At 45.4% G+C, this 15674-nt stretch overlaps 1 protein-coding gene across 1 annotated transcript in view; it reads right to left on the minus strand.

Moving 5' to 3' along the window:
• Positions 1–10592, minus strand: part of EXT1 (exostosin glycosyltransferase 1) — a 265179-nt gene extending 254587 nt beyond the window's left edge. The window contains exon 1 of the mRNA XM_073229992.1: positions 8889–10592. Within this exon, the coding sequence (XP_073086093.1) occupies positions 8889–9850 (962 nt within the window). The 5' untranslated portion in view covers positions 9851–10592. The remainder of the gene's footprint in view (positions 1–8888) is intronic.
• Between the last annotated feature and the right edge of the window lie 5082 nt (positions 10593–15674).

The following is a 15674-nucleotide window of genomic DNA, read 5'->3' on the forward strand; positions in this document are numbered from 1 at the left end:
GAGGAGTCTGTAGGACAATCTCAGGCGCTGGGCCAGCTTTCTTAAATCGCAACACTTTTTTACTTCTGGGCATGACATTTTATAATTTCCTGGCCTGCTTCCTTCCATTTGGGTTGCCAACTGTCTACTCTGCCTGGATCTGTCTGTAAGAATCCCTCAGTTTTTTTTAATTTACTGCTTCCAATCTACTGTGGGCTGAGAAAACCAGATTATGAAACTGGTTAGCATTGTGTCTCTAAAATAAGAATAAATAAGTTCTAGGTAAGAAACCCAAGTGAAACGCTGTAAATCAACCACACCATTGTTTGTGAGTGTGTGGTCTTCATGACATCAGCTCCAGCTGTGCAGAGGCAACCTGGGGCTCTAAGAATTCACATTGCCAAGTCAGATGGCCTTAGTTTCTATTCCAGGAGTAGGCTCTTAGGCCAGTCACTTGTGAAGATTCTCTGCCTCAGTTTTGCAAATAATATGAGTGTCTTCCTGCTGAGGTGGACATAAAGACTGAAGAAGATGCTGCCCATTACCAGGCACATAGCACACTCTTGAGAAGTATTAGTTGCTATTGCCATTATCATCATCATCAACTGGGCCCAAATATGTCAGTGCCAACAGGATATGGCTTCAACAGTGCCTGCCACAGCCAACGTCCCCTAACCACAGTCCCCTGTTCAGGAAGCAACTGTAGACTGCTCTTTGCAAAAGGATGGCCACCAATTAAATCAAGAGTGGCAAAGTGGCAGGGCAATCTTTTAACTTTTGAAATCACCACCATATGCAAGAGTAGCTTAATATAAATGGCTCGCCCCATTTATATTAGGAGTAATGATCACCAGTCAAGCCCAGAGGCGGGTTTCCTCCAGGTCAAGACTGGCCAGTAGTTGGCAGACACACACAGGGACAGAGGTGCTCGCCAAAGGAGACAAGAAGGCCCAGAGTGGGAAGAAAGGTATGTCGCTGGATCCTAAGAACTTACTGGACCAGTTCCAGTTCAGTGTCTGTTCCATGTCCCCTCACAATAGATTCTGTGACTTATGATGGCCTGAGTGATTTTTCTGCTCTTTGCAACCTAAAAGCCTGCCAAACCAGCCCTGGGAGGCTACCAAGTAGCTGAGCTCCCTCCAAATGTCACCCTTAACTGGTGAGGTCATACAAGTCAGCAGCAAAAGGGAAAACCTGCAGTCTTGGAGCAGTCAACCAGTGAACCTGAGGCATATGGAACAAGGAGGCGCCTGAGTGCCCCAGAGACCACCCTCCACCTGCCCCCACCCCTGCCCCATGCCACCTGCAAGCTCCAGCTGAAAGGCTCCACGTAGGCCTTTCCACAGAAACAACGGCTGGGCTTCCACAATTTCCTAGGGATTAAGTATCAAGGAAGAGGTGAGCAGAGCAGAGTTGTTTCTGTGGCTTAAGTAAGAAGCGCCAAGTTATGAAACTAGGCAAACCTCTGAGGTTGATTATAAAATGGCAGGAAGATGGTTTTTAATAATGACAACAGCCTGTAGGACATACAGCATTTCCCAGGTACGTTCACACACTACACCTCACTTGAACCTTTTACTGACCCTGTGAGGTGAGGGTTAGGAGCTCCACTTCCAGACGTGGAAACTGAGGCTGAGCAGTTAAAACACTGAGTTCAGGGCTCCACCTGGGTCAGTTATTCCGCTGGTCCAGGGTCACCGGCTATCTTCTAAGGCTTCCCAGAAGATCAGACAATACACAAAGTAGGATTGTGTCCCCACACATCTCATTACTGTTCAAAGCAATTACCACGCAAAGGAAGACCTGAACTAAAGCTAGGCATAAACTGTTGGTTCATTTTGTTTTCTGTCTGTTTTTAATTCACTTAGAATACTGCTTCATTTGTGCTTAGAATCCCAGCCCCTACCTGGATGCCCGGAGGTAAAGCAACCTGCCCCAATTCACCTTCCAGGGACCATGGAATCAACAACCCAAGAGGAAATCGAAACAGGCCTTGATTAACTGATATAATTAGCTAAAAGAATGCCATCTACCCGGGTGAGGTCTGCAGCTTCTGAAATTCCAGGCAAGGCTGTGCAGAGCAGGGAGAAGGAAGGTGGAGGGCGCCTGCTCAGTAAGAGACACAAGGAGGTTTTTGGCTCCAGCAAAAACAAAACTTCAAAGGGAACAGAAGCTGTGGGAGCTTCAAAGACCCCCTGCAGGACCAATTCACACGTACAAATGTTTATCTAAGCAGTCATTTAATGATGGCGCCTTCAATGAATGGGTGTTCAGCCTCACCTCAAAAATCACTATTCCTCCAAAAAGGGATTGGGTCGGGGCGGAGGCGAGAGGAAGTTCTGAGCTGTTTTCTGAAAGAGACCTTAGTCCAGAAGAAAACAAATACTCAATATAGTGAATATCATCACAGACCTATTTATAATACTAATTATTAAAAAAATGGGAAACATACCTCTAAGAAAATGTAAATGGTTAAATAAACCACTACATATGATACAGCTATGGGTTACTCAAAAAAATCATGCAGCCATTAAAATCCGATTTTAATATTTTAATAGGATTTTCCTATTTAGAAGAAGAAACCACCATTGGATAATGTTAAGAAAAAAGCAACACGCAAAAATACACTTAAAGTCTGGCTTGAACTTTATAAAACCAACAGACTAGAATGGCGAGGAGACTTATCAGGAGTTTGTGGTGTTCCCTGCAGCAGCCCAGTTCCAATGCCTGGGTGTCTGGCACAAGCAGGGCACTTAATGAAAATGAACTCATTATTTACTTACTGTTAATTAAATAATGTCTAACATCTATACAAGGTATTCAGATAAGCAGATAGAATGATATGATCACAGATGTATATACATATAATAGGCCAACTATGCTGAAGTTTAAAAACAGTGGTTAATTCTTATAATGGGGAGCTCTTAGTGTGGGGATTAGAGAAGAAATGTATTTGCACCTATCTTCTGTACTCTCCCAATTTTCCACAAAGGCTCTATATGGCTTTTATCATTTTTTTTTTAAGTGCTGTTTTTCTTTAGGGAACCTGGGAGGACCTGCGGCAGTGGTGGGGGGCCAGAAATCTGGCCCATTCGGTCAGAGAAGGAACCTCCCAGTAGGTCTCCCATTCCTACTGGGTCACACTGTTGACCTGGCCAAGAGTCACTCCTGCCCCCATCTCATGGTTCATTTACAACCAGAGGGAAACTCGGCACTGAGCTATCCGAGAGGGCAAAGGTCACAGATAGCTCTCTTCCTCATTTGCTTAGAAAGGTCTAGGAGATAATTAAAAGCAGAATCTACATAGACAAAGTTATAATGGTCCTTGATAGAAGAGTTCAAGGAGTCCAGGTGTTAGAATCAAGGCCCATCCTGGTCACATCTCTGAGCCATTTTTTCCCTCGGGAAATACATTTCTATAGGAAAGCAGAGAAACAAAGATAGACACACACACCTGAACACACTAAGCTCCTTAACAAAATGTGAACACGTGAAAATCCTGTTTGATTCTTTAAAGTGGCGACATTTGCTAGTGGTAAGAGAATGGACTTCAAAATGCAAGCCCCTGGTTAGAACACTGCCATTTACTGCCCAGATGTGACTTGGGCTCCTTCCCTTACCCTCTCAGTGCCTGCATTCCCACCTCTAACAGGGTGGTTTAACTCACTGCTTACTGCTGTTGTAAGGCTTTAAATGAGCTACTAAAGGTAAATGCACATAATAGGCCCTGGGCGAATCTTCCAGTTCTGAGAGTCCCTGTTCACTATGGGCACTTGGTCACAGGTGGAGAGCTTTTAAGTAAAAATAATTAGTCACTAAGCTCATGGAAACATAAGCTCCCAATTTAAGACTGCAGAATCCAGAGACCACTTAGCCTGAACGGTGCACTATGAATGGACTATGTCGAAAAGTCAATGTAATGAGGGAACAGCAGGTCTCAGTGAAAACGAGAGAACCAGAAGCCAGAAAAACCTTGGCTGTAAACTCACTTTGGTGTCTTATAAGCCAGGCAGCCTCAGGCAAACCACTCACCAGAGTTGGTCTCAGTTCACACACCTGAGGCCATTAATACTCGAGGTCATTACTGGCAGGTGTATGTAGCACTGTGTCCTGGGGAGACAGATCTGCAGGCCTTAGAACAGGGAGAACAATTACCACCTGAGCTCCCTCTGCCAAACCTGTGCTGTCCAAAGCTGCTGTCACAATCAAGGGGATCAAAGTGGTCTCGCATAGATGAAATTTGCCAAGGACTGGTCACAGCCATCCTCTGTATCACAAAATCCTGCAGGCTCCTAGCTTAGGTCTCAAATTCCAATTGAAACTCTCATTTGTTGAACTGGACTCAATGAATACACAACTGTCCCTAGAAGTAGCACACAGCACCACACCCTTTATTTGGGGATTCCTTGTAAATGAGGTTCTCGGGTGTTTTCCAGAAAGTAAGTTCAAGTGGAGGTGAGAAAGGGGAAGTGGAGAAAACTCGAACCTCAGAAGTCACACTTTCTAACTTCATCATTTTGCATAAGGCTGGCCCTATCTTTATTTTTAAACTGTGCTTATGTGGTTTATTTTAGAAATGCTTTTGTGCTATCATAAAACTGTGGGGAGAAAGGCATTAAATTTTACATTTAAAACCTGAGAAGCACAATTTCAACTTTTATCTTAGAGGAGGAAAACATTCATCTAAGGCTCACTGCTGGATTATGAACTTGCTCAAAGGGTCTGTTAATATAGTTCAGGATAATGGGGAATAAACAAATAATCATTTAAAGTTACTACTTGTTTTATGCACTTTTTTCTTTTCTTTTCTTTTCTTTTTCTATAAATGTATCTGAATTCAACTTATTCAGTTAATTCACAGCCTATTCCCTAAATCATTAAGGCCAAATTGAAAGGTCCAAAAAACTACAAAACAACTGTAGGAAACTACACATTCGTTCACAATGAAAAGCAAAAAGTAAGCCCTAGAGTAAGAGTTCTCAAGTCTGAGGATACTGTTAGTAGTGATGCCGTTTGTTAACCCCTAAAACTATACGACAAACTGCGCATGTATGTATTGGGGGTGGGGAGAAGGTGGTTTGGGCAAAGTTTATCCAAGATCTTCATCAGCTTTCCAAAGAATTCCAAGAGAAATCCCACAGGAAACATCCTCAGTAGGGATCTCCTAGTGGCCAGAGAGCTTTCAAGTGTCTCTGTAATTAAAGATGGAGCACTGTACGGTTCAAGGGGGAAAGTTCAAGGCCTGCATTCTAGGGTTCCATTGCCACTACCCAGCTTTCTCACCTTAAATTCTTTAAACATTCTATCCCTCAGTTTGCACATCTGTAAAATGAAGGTGTTGGAAGGAGAATGATCACTTCACTTCAAAATGCTTAAAAATACCTAGATGGTGAGGTACAGCTTCAGCAACCACAGGAAAAGATGTCAAAAAGGCTTGCACAGAATCCTGCCTGTTCCCAGAAGAACTGCTGAAGATATTCACCAGTGATTTCCTTGGAGAGGTCAAAGACAGAAGCCATTTCCTTCTCTTTCTCTTTCTTCTACTCCAGAAAGCCAAATTTGAGTTTCTCAATAATGCCCTCTCAAGGGATTTGAACTATGAAGTTCATGTAGTAATTCTGTAAGGGTGCACATGAAGCTCAAAGGATATAAAATAGAATTTCTCTAAAGCCTCATTACAAATCATGTAATCACTGCAGCAACTTATTTAAGCTGGTGTCATCTACATCTGTTAATATATGTAACTGATGAAAATTAATTACGGGTGTCAAAAAAATGGATGTCTTAATATAATCCTGGAAGTCTGGGTCAAAAATATTGCTCTGTTACAAAAGAAAAGTATTTTCCTTCACTCCATATTGTTCTTCCACACCTTTAAGTAATAAATGTCTGATTTTCACAAAAGTACATGTGAGATGGAAGTTCTCAACCACTTGGCACCAAATCTTTATTGTCACATAAGGCTAAATTTCACTAAAAGCAACTTTATTTTTTAGCTGATACACTTGTATATATTCTATAGTATTCTGACTTGACCATGATACCATAAATTTTCATTCTAATTATCAGACCTCATAAGTCAAGGCAAACGTACATGTGGGGGCTTATGGCAGCAAATTAAACTGAAGCCTTTTCATAGGCACTTGCTAATACAGGAACAAGAAGATGAAAATTGATCGTGTTTTTATAAGCCATTAATAAATGAATGCTCAGTGCACCCCTCAAGCAGTCTAAAACCCATTCACAAAAGGATAAACTAATGTTCAAGGTAATGAGTTAAAAGTCAGTATGAGAAGTGAAAGCTAGACAGATGACACCCAGAGACTTAACTTCAGAATCACCTCGTCTAAAGCCCTGAAGAGATTAGCATTTGATTTGGGGAGTTCTGCATCTCACATATGCAAGAGTGACTTACAGAAAACATCAATATAAATAGCAAAGTAGTTGCTCTTGGAGCAGACACCACGTGTTGCTTGCTATGCATGAGCATTCTGAGCACATTTCAGGGCTCATTCTTCATATTCATGTGTTCCAAAGTCAACAGTAAAAGGCAGTCATGTTTGCAAGCACCATTTCTCAAAGATAAAGAGTTCTGATAACCCGATGAGAAGAATGAATTAAAACTCAAGGTAGACAAGGCTACTGAATATAATGTTCTGCAGCACCATCCTGTCCTATAAAACAAGGCTGGAGCAGGAAAACATGCAAAAGGGGAACACGCAGAAAATCCAAAAGTGACTCTGCTAAATTAAAGAAAGAAATCCCTGCTCGGCAGAAAGAGCAAACTTGCTTTCTAAATACCGCTTTTCAGATGAGACCCAATCCTGAGGGCCTGACCCCTTGTGGTCTTTAAGGAAAAACCAAAACAAAGGTGTGGATGTAAGATTTCTTGGCCCCATCAAAAAGAGGTCAAAAATGAGTTAAATTTAATTGGCAAAATGAAAGTTTCTAGGAAACTTCTTTCATTGCCAATCCCTAGAAAAAGCTCCAGCAGAGGATGCAGAGATTTGATATTTATTTGTAAATAAGAGGGCAAAGAAGATATGATTATTTTTATTGGATATAGGGTTTTTCCAAAATAAATATTTAATTCAAGTTTCCTAGGTGAGATCTCAGCTCCAGCTCCTTTAGAAGAATGAAGACCACCATGATCCTTCTACAACATTCTGTGAGACTGCTTTAGAAGACACCGAAAGGTAAGGCTTCATCTTGAGTTACTCCACCATAACCCAGACAAAGAAATTCCTGAATGGCTAAAAGCATTTTTTTCTTACAAGCACCCACAAGAATAAGGTCAATCTAAATGTCATATAAACAAAGCAGTTCATTACTAACCATAATTTGTTTCCTTTTGTGAGAAAAATTTAATCCACTGTAACTGCACCCAACATTCACATATAAGTGCCCCTTGAAGAAGGGCTGAAGTACAGATTCATAATTGACCCTCGCCTTGGGCTTTTCTTATGCTCGAAAAGCAAAAGGAATTGGAGGTTGAGAAATCTAAGTGGGGTTGATACTTTCTACTTCACTGTCTACGATCAAGTATGGGAGGCTTTAATTTTCCATCCAATCACTCCGACAGAGGCTGGGGTGTTTGAGGAAATCCACAGACAACAATCAAACCTTTCACTTCAATGCTGCTTTCCCACCAGACCCCTCCCTGTTTCAATCGGGTTTGTGAAGTGTTTCCCCTATTCTACATTTCCTGAATCAACTGCAGAATCTGCCAGCCTCAGCCAGTTCCTCTGGTACTCAGCTGAGAGGCACCCCTTCCTTCCCTGAGTAGCACAAGGCTGCTCTGGTTTTCAACTGGCCTAACGTGGAAATGCACTGTAGACGCTCACTAACTCTTTCACAGCCAGAAACACAGAGGCGAGGGTCTGGGGCTGCCACCTCGTCGACTAGGAAACTGACCCACCAAGCACAGGTTAAAGCAGATTTGTGGAAACTAGTTTTGGCCCTAAATCCAGTGTGCCAGTGACTGTCATTGGGAAGGAAAAGGAGGAGTGAGAACTACAAAGTCTCCAACTCAGTTACTTAGCAACTGGATAAAACTTGCCTCACTACAGAGGGTAAGGAGGCATCTCCCGCCCATTCAGAGTAACAGTCTCCATTTACATGCAAATAGATAAAGACAAAAGGGAAAGGGAAATCTAAATTAGCAACTGGAGTTTACAGCAGTGGGGCTGAGGAAGCTTTTAAAAATAGTTTCTCCTAAGAAGGAGACAGAATATATACAAAGAAATAAATAAACATGAATGAATGAATGAATGAATGAATGAATGCAAGATCACAGGCCCCGACCAACTTAGTCACCCCTAGTAAAAGTCAATGCCATGGTGGATAGAGAGAAGACGCACACAGAAAGTTTAGTCGGTAAAATTAAAACAATTCCACTGCTAACACAAACTGAAGGCTTACAGAAAGATGACAATTGGAGGCTGGGAAAATTCCAGGGAAAGCCGTTCCGCCTGCTCGTGAGAAAAGCAAATAAACCATCAATCTTGAGAGCAGAACTCTAGACTGTGGGTAGATTCAGAGACTCTTGGGGTCCCAAGCCCCACTCAAACACCTGCACCCGATCATGAAAAAGTTTCCAAACTTGGATCAAACCCACACCCTTCCCAGGAGACACATGGCCCTGAGGGTTTTCCAAGCAAGAGGGAGACACTGCTGCCCACTTGGCCCAGTAAAGTGCACCAGGCTTTTCTGTTTGCCCAGGGAGCTCAAACTCTCGGGTGCTCAGCTACGAGCCATGCACCTGAACCAGGCTGCTCATTCCCAGGCTCAGCGCAGGAAGGAAGAGGCCAGAGGGCTCCTCTTGCCGGCCTCCATCCCCCAACCTCACACCTGGGCAAGGCGGGCAGGGCCCAGGAATGAGGGTAGACGCCAGCAGCCAAGCCACTTACTTCTCGTACTCGGTGTTGTCTCTGTCACAGCGAGAATCCTTGTGCTTTTGCCAGTCTTTGCCATGCTTGCAGGTGGTGAGGAGCACGACGTCCTCCCCGTTGTGGACATGATATAAGGCATTCCTGGTGTCTGACCCTATCCCTGTCAGGTACCTCTTCCCCTTGAATACCAACATGTACTTCCTGAGAGGAGGAATGGTGTTAAACTTCAAAAACCCCCTCTCCCCTCCTGTCCTGGGGTGATCCTTAGAAAAGAGGGGAATAGAAACATCAAAGTTGGGTCGGAAGTTTTCAGTACTGATGCTGGCTTTGGCCAGCATCGCCTGGCCGATGTCAAACCCCACGTCCTCGGTGTAGTCAGGCCAAGTGCCAGAATATAAATTAAAAATTAAATGATTTCTACCATTGTTCCACAAGTGGAGACTCTGCACTTTGGATCTCAAATTGTGCACATACTGAGGTGACAACTGGTCTCTGTCTAAAGTATCCAGACTCAGGACAAAGAGGCACGCCTGGCTGGGGTCCGAGGTGTAGAACCTGGAGCCTTCGATGGCCGCTAGAATGTTTTGGTAACTTTCGGCGATTTTCTCTCCTTTTTGCTGCGGGTATACGTAGACTTTGAAGCCGTTTTTCTTGCAAAGGGTGAAATCGAAGCAGGACTCCATGCGGCACTTCTTGCCTTTGTAGATGCTCGAATTGGCGTCTCGCTTCTGCCGGGGGGAAATGTGCACGTTGGAATCCTCGTTTTCCAATTGATCCCAAGGAACGAAGGGGCGCAAAGCGTCCGGGAAGCGGGGCCAGAAATGATCCGGACTCGGGTGGTGCAAGCCATTCCGACCGCTGTGCTCTTCTCTCCGGCTGTGGCTCCTCGATGCCCTAAACTGCAAGCCTCCGAAATAAAACAGAAGGGCGAGACAAGAGCCAGCTGAGAGCAGGATGAAATAGCGTTTTTTGGCCTGCATGTGTCCTGCCTGGGTCAAGAGGATTGTAAATAAACACAAGAATCACCCAAGTTTCCCAATCAACACTTTCAGCTCCAGTCCGCCATCTTCCCGCCTGTAAAGACTTCAAACTCTCCGCTCCCACCTTCTCTGGATGCCTTTCCCCAAGCCGTGGACTGATCCAGCGCATGTGGGCGATTTCTTTAACTTTCTCCCCTTCGGTCTTTCATCTTTGGGTTGCACAATGGACGGGAGAGAGCGGGGCTGAATATCTTGCACCCAGGGCGGGCGAGCAGCGGACTGTAATTTCCTCGCATGCAACAAGACGGAGGAAAAGAAAGAGGGGGGAAAAAAGCTCCCGATACCCAATCAATGGCAAGACAAAGTGATTTCCTTGCCTCTCGGATTCCTCCCGGCAGCGTGGAAAACGAGCCCCGGGAAAGCAACTTCAACTCATCCACTCTCCCGTGCAGACCACTCCGGTTCCAACAAGTCAGCCGATGCCCGGGTTCAGCCGGCTAGTGCATCTTGCAGCCGGGGCGCCGTAACCTCACAAATCCCTGCATCTCTCTTTATCCCCTTCTGCAGCGGCTCCAATACTCCGGCGGTGTTTACTCCTGCGCTCGAGGGGCCGGCCCCCGGGACGCGCGGCGGCCCGGCTGGAAGCGGCGGCGGCGGCGCTGGGTGACGGCGGCGGCGCGTCCTCCCCGCGGGCAGTCCCGGCCCCGAGCGGCGCTTCGCAGGCCCCCGCGCGATCGCTGCCGACCGCCGCGTTCGGTCGCCGAATGTTACCCGGTTCTGAATGTTACACTTACACATTCCATTCCCGACACGACAGCGCTGACCTCATCCATCCACGCAGCCCGCGCTGCCATTGGCCGAGCGTCACGTCCGGGGGGGGCGGTGCTTCCGCTGCGCCCATTCATAAGCCCCGACCGCCGGCCGCGGCGCTGGGGGCGCGGGGAGCGCGAGCTGCCCGAAGCCCCCGGGGCGCTTGGGCCTCGGCTGGAGAGACTCTGGGCGTCAGGGTCCCAGCCCCACGGCACCTCAGCACACTCCAGCCCGGGCCCCGGCCTGGGCCGCACCGCCTCCTGCCGCCGCCCCGGGAACCAGCGCCGCCGAGAGGCGCCCGCGGGCGGGCGGAGACCGGGAGCAAGTGACTGGCCGGCGCTCCGCGGGCCCCGCTGTGCAGGCTGCCCCCGGCGCCCTAGAGAATCCCGTCTCCTCGGGTGCCTGCCGGGAACGCCTCCCCAGCACACCGCGGGGAGTGTGCGGGTTCCTGGCGAAGAATGCTCAAAAATGGAGCAGTGGGGCGAGCCCGAGGGATGGGGGAGGAAGGAAAGACTTCATAAGAAGCGGACCCTGAGGATGCCTCTCCCCGTACACCTTCCACCCTCCGAGGCCCAATATTTTTATTTCCTACCAGGCATTTAAACAACTCCCTATTACCCCAAGAATAATTCCCAAGAATAAAGAGAAGATACTACAATCAAGAGGGATTGTTACAATTTTTTCACGTCTGTCTCTGCGCTGAGGGAATACCCCTAATCCTAAATCCTCATTATCTAGGTGTGCACCCTTTCCTCCTTCCTGAAGCCCCTTTGTTTATTCTGTAGAAGCTTCCAAAGCTCCAATCACAGCGGGGGCTGGGGGGAAGGGAGATACTTTCTAATGGCTGAGGAGAAACCGGTTAATTTAAGGTTGTCCCAGTCCCTAAAGTGATGTTAACTCTTTTTGGTGGTGGGTTGGTGGTTTTTAAGGAAAAGTCTCTTAGGAATAGATGACTAGTCGAACTGCCAATTGTCCCAGCTGTACAAGAGAAAGTGGAGGCAGGAAATGACCTTATTTACAATTTGTGCAAGATGGTTGGACTTCCCTACAGCTGCCTCCCAGCCCCAGGCTCCTGCTAACCCCAGGGACGGTCACTGGACAACTCCTAAAGATCCTCCAGGACCACAAAGATGTGCTAGCTCTCAAACAGAATTTCTGGTCAAAGCCAAGCTCCCTGGCCTCAGAGCCTGAATTCCGCTTTACAGAGAACACCTCCCACCCTGTTCCCTAGCTGAAGTCCACAGGGCCTGGCCAAGTTGGACAAATAGTTGCCTAGGGCAGCATGCTGTTTAGTGATTGTTTATTGTGGGAGTGACTGAGAACGAGGGACAGACACTTCCTGGCTTCCCTCAGGCTGCAAAAATCTCCAGAGGGGTGTGGATGAAGTGCTTGATTATAACAAGGCAGGGTGAAATGATCAAGTGGAAAATTCTAGGCATTTGTTGTTTCAGATTTGTTTTAATAAAGGGGGCAGGGGGCATGGGTGGGACATTACTATGCATTCCTGAAGCCTCTCCCTATTTCTGACTTGCCAAAGATGAGGTAGCTTTTCCAGATTTGACTTCGACCCCCTGCACAATTTGGACAGGCCTGGGACAGAAATGAGGTTTCAATCATCTTCCCCATACAGTGACAATGATGCAGATAAATGCCGTGACAGAGACCACAGTGAACCAGCTCGCTGCCATCCAAGGCAGGGATCCTTCTATTGAGATTAGGGTGCAGATTAGCTCGGCCCTATGGGAAATTGGGGCTGTGGGGCTCGCAGCCCCTCCCTATAGTACCAGTTGCCCTATGTGACCTTAGGCGGAACCAACTACTGTTCCTACTTTTTTGTCTTCCTGATTTGGCACATGTTCCTTACCTTGCCTAACCCTTGCTGATTCCCTCATCCCATGCCCCAGGGCTACCAAGCTCCACTGTCACATTCCATAGTGGTATATGTTGTGAGAAAACCACTGGTACTCAAGGTTTTGAGAAATCTAGAATTCAGAACTCAGATCTGTCATTTACTAGGGTCTTGGGCATGCAGCTTAATCTCAGTGAACCTCAGTTCCTCATTTAAAAAGTTAGAATCATAATACTTGCCAGTCTCCGAATTTGTAAACCATAAATTGTGCTGCATGTGTACCATTTTTTTTGCCTAAGTTGAAAACCCATCTGGAATCTAAAGTAGTCCCTTCCATGACATCACCATTGCATCTCCCTCAACTTTATTTTCTCCCTGCCCCTTCTCATTAGCTGAAATCTTTTATTTGTTTGCTCATTTACTTTCTGTATTGCTTCACTTCCAGAGAGCAGGAGCCCTGTCTTACTCAGTTTCCAGTATTTAGGCAGAGCACAATCACTAAGCTGAATGATAAATGACTCAAATTCAACTTCACCACAGCACTTGAACATGCTTGAAAAGAAAGACCCCAATGGTAGGACTGAATCTCTTGTTTGAGGTACAAAAATTACTAACCAGGAATATCTTAACAAAGGGTAAATCAGTCCATCATAAAGCCTTTAACAACATATGTCAGATCATGGAATTCCTTAGTCAAAGCTCTCAGCAATCCCTGTCCTCAGCAATAGAACCAAAGCTCTTACAATGACCTATAAGATCCCACAGGATCCTCCCTAACTGCTCCTCACTTCTGGCCAAATGCCTCTCAACTTCATTTCCTGCCAAGACCCAAACTCTGTCCCTCCATCCCAATCTACTTACTTCTCCAACCAGGGTGGTTTGCCTGATGTTTCTCATGCATGCCAATCATGGGCCCTGCCCCAGGGCCTTTACACATGCTCATGTCGGCCAGTGTGCCCCAGTATCCACATGACATACTTCCTTACTTGCTTTAAGTCTCTTCTCAAAAGCCACTTCATTACTACTGAGGCCACCTTTGACTTCTCTAAATAAAATAGGAACCCCTCCACCATTTTCCTATACCCTTACCCTGCTTTATTATTTTTTCCCTAACAGTAATCAACATCTGACATACTATATATTGGCTTGTACATTTATCATTTATCTGTTACATCTAGAATGTGAGCTCCCACAAAGCAAGAATGTGGTCTTTTTGTTCACTTCTACATCCCCAGAACCCACAAGAGCGCCCGTCCCTAAATAAGTATTTGTTGAACTAGTTGATTAATTTGATGGCATTGTTTGTAGGGCATACAGAGAATATCAAGACTAGAGTTCTTTTATAACACACACACACACATGTCCACACAAAGCTAAAGCTATCCCAGTGATTCAAGCCTTGCTTAATATCCCTTTCCAGGAGTCCTTCATTCCAGAGCTGAAAACAGCGTGGCACACATGAAACACAGAAGATAAGAATTCCCAACCAGCCTCAGCCACTTACTCTGTAACCTTGAGTGAGTCTACCTCCCTAAGCTTTAAATTCTCACTGGTAAAATCAGGAATAACTGTAATATATACTGTGCTCAGCTCACTGGTTACTGTGAGACTCAAATGAGAATAAATGGGTAATAAATGAGAAAGCCCTTTGCAGTCCACAATGCACATGGCAAATATGCATTTTAAGCATCACATTCTTGGACAAATATGAAGATAAGTGCATGAGATCATGTTTGCAAGTCAACAGCATTAAATAGATGAAATATCCCCCACCAAACAACGGTTTCCAGATGTTTTACAGACTCTGGAATGGTCATTTACTATTGTAAGCAAACAGGAAAAGGGAAGAAGGAAAACTCACCAATTGACAAAAAGCAAAGAAAACTTTTTTTAATGTATGAAGCACCAAAGGTACAAACACTTTTCAAAGATCCATGATTATATTATGCTATAAGAAAAAATAATCAACTCCAAAATGTGAAAACAAACTAAAATACTGAAAAGAATAAATGCTAATGTATCTAAAATGGAACTTCAGGTTGACTGGCATGGCAATCCAGTCTTCATAAAGTTACACACAGCTTTTATTTGATGCACTCAGGCCTATGTGATGTGTGATGGCATCTCTGACAGTAAGCATTCCTGGCTCCTGGAAAGGTAGAAAACTCTGCCGGGCATATGCTGACTGGTTCCAGGAGGTGGGAAAGACAAGCAGGCCAAGGAAAGTTGGGGCATCATGGAGAAGTGGAGAGATTCCCAGACAGGAAACAGGAGACTGGTTTCTAGGTCCTTCTCTGCTAGGAACTCAAGGAACCTGGAGCAGGTTGTTTCTGAATGTCAGGCCTTGAGGGTTTCATGTGAAAAATGCAGGATAGGACTTAATGATACCTTTCCACCCACAACAGTCAATGCCCAGTGTAGAACAATGGGGTAAAAGAGAAGAAGAGCTGGGGAGGGAGGAATTGGAAACTACATTGAGAAGGGAGGGAAAATTGGAGTAGAAGTGAGAGGCTCTTTCAGGCCTCTACTGGCAGGGCAGCCAAGCAGGAAAACTGCCCAAGGGCAAGTCTACCATGGCTGTGTCAAATCACAAGCCAGGCGCTGACCATTCATTGTCTCTGAGATCCGCACAAGGTTCCTAAGACACAAGTATTATCCTTATCTCTCAGCATAAATGAGGAACTGGAGATTCAACCCTGGCAAGGGGCTCCCAGCAATTCAGTCTCTCATTTCTTAAGGAAACATTTTTTGAGCCGCTACTCCATACAAAGCATGGGGCCATAGAGGGGATTTGTCATTTATTTGAGGTAGTGTCATTGATTTGAGGGTATTTGTTTTTGTCATTTATAAAACACTTTCATAAGAAGAATTTTGCATCAGTGCCATCAGAACCCTGTGAATAGGGGAGAGAATATTCCTCCTATTTTACTAATGAGAAAGTAAAGCTCTAAGTAAGACTCTATTTCCAGCTTGCTAAGCCTGGGCACTGTTGACATTTTGCTCTGTGTAATTCTTTGTCACAGGGGGCTGGCCTGTGTATTGTCACATGTTTAGCCACATCTTTGGGCACTACCCATTTTGAGCCAATAGCATTGGCACCTAAGTCTGTCCTACAGACAATGGCATCAAGTTCACCAACTAGTTTAACCATTCCTACCTGCATTC

This window comes from Manis javanica, chromosome 2, assembly GCF_040802235.1.
Source record: "Manis javanica isolate MJ-LG chromosome 2, MJ_LKY, whole genome shotgun sequence".
NCBI lineage: Eukaryota > Metazoa > Chordata > Mammalia > Pholidota > Manidae > Manis > Manis javanica.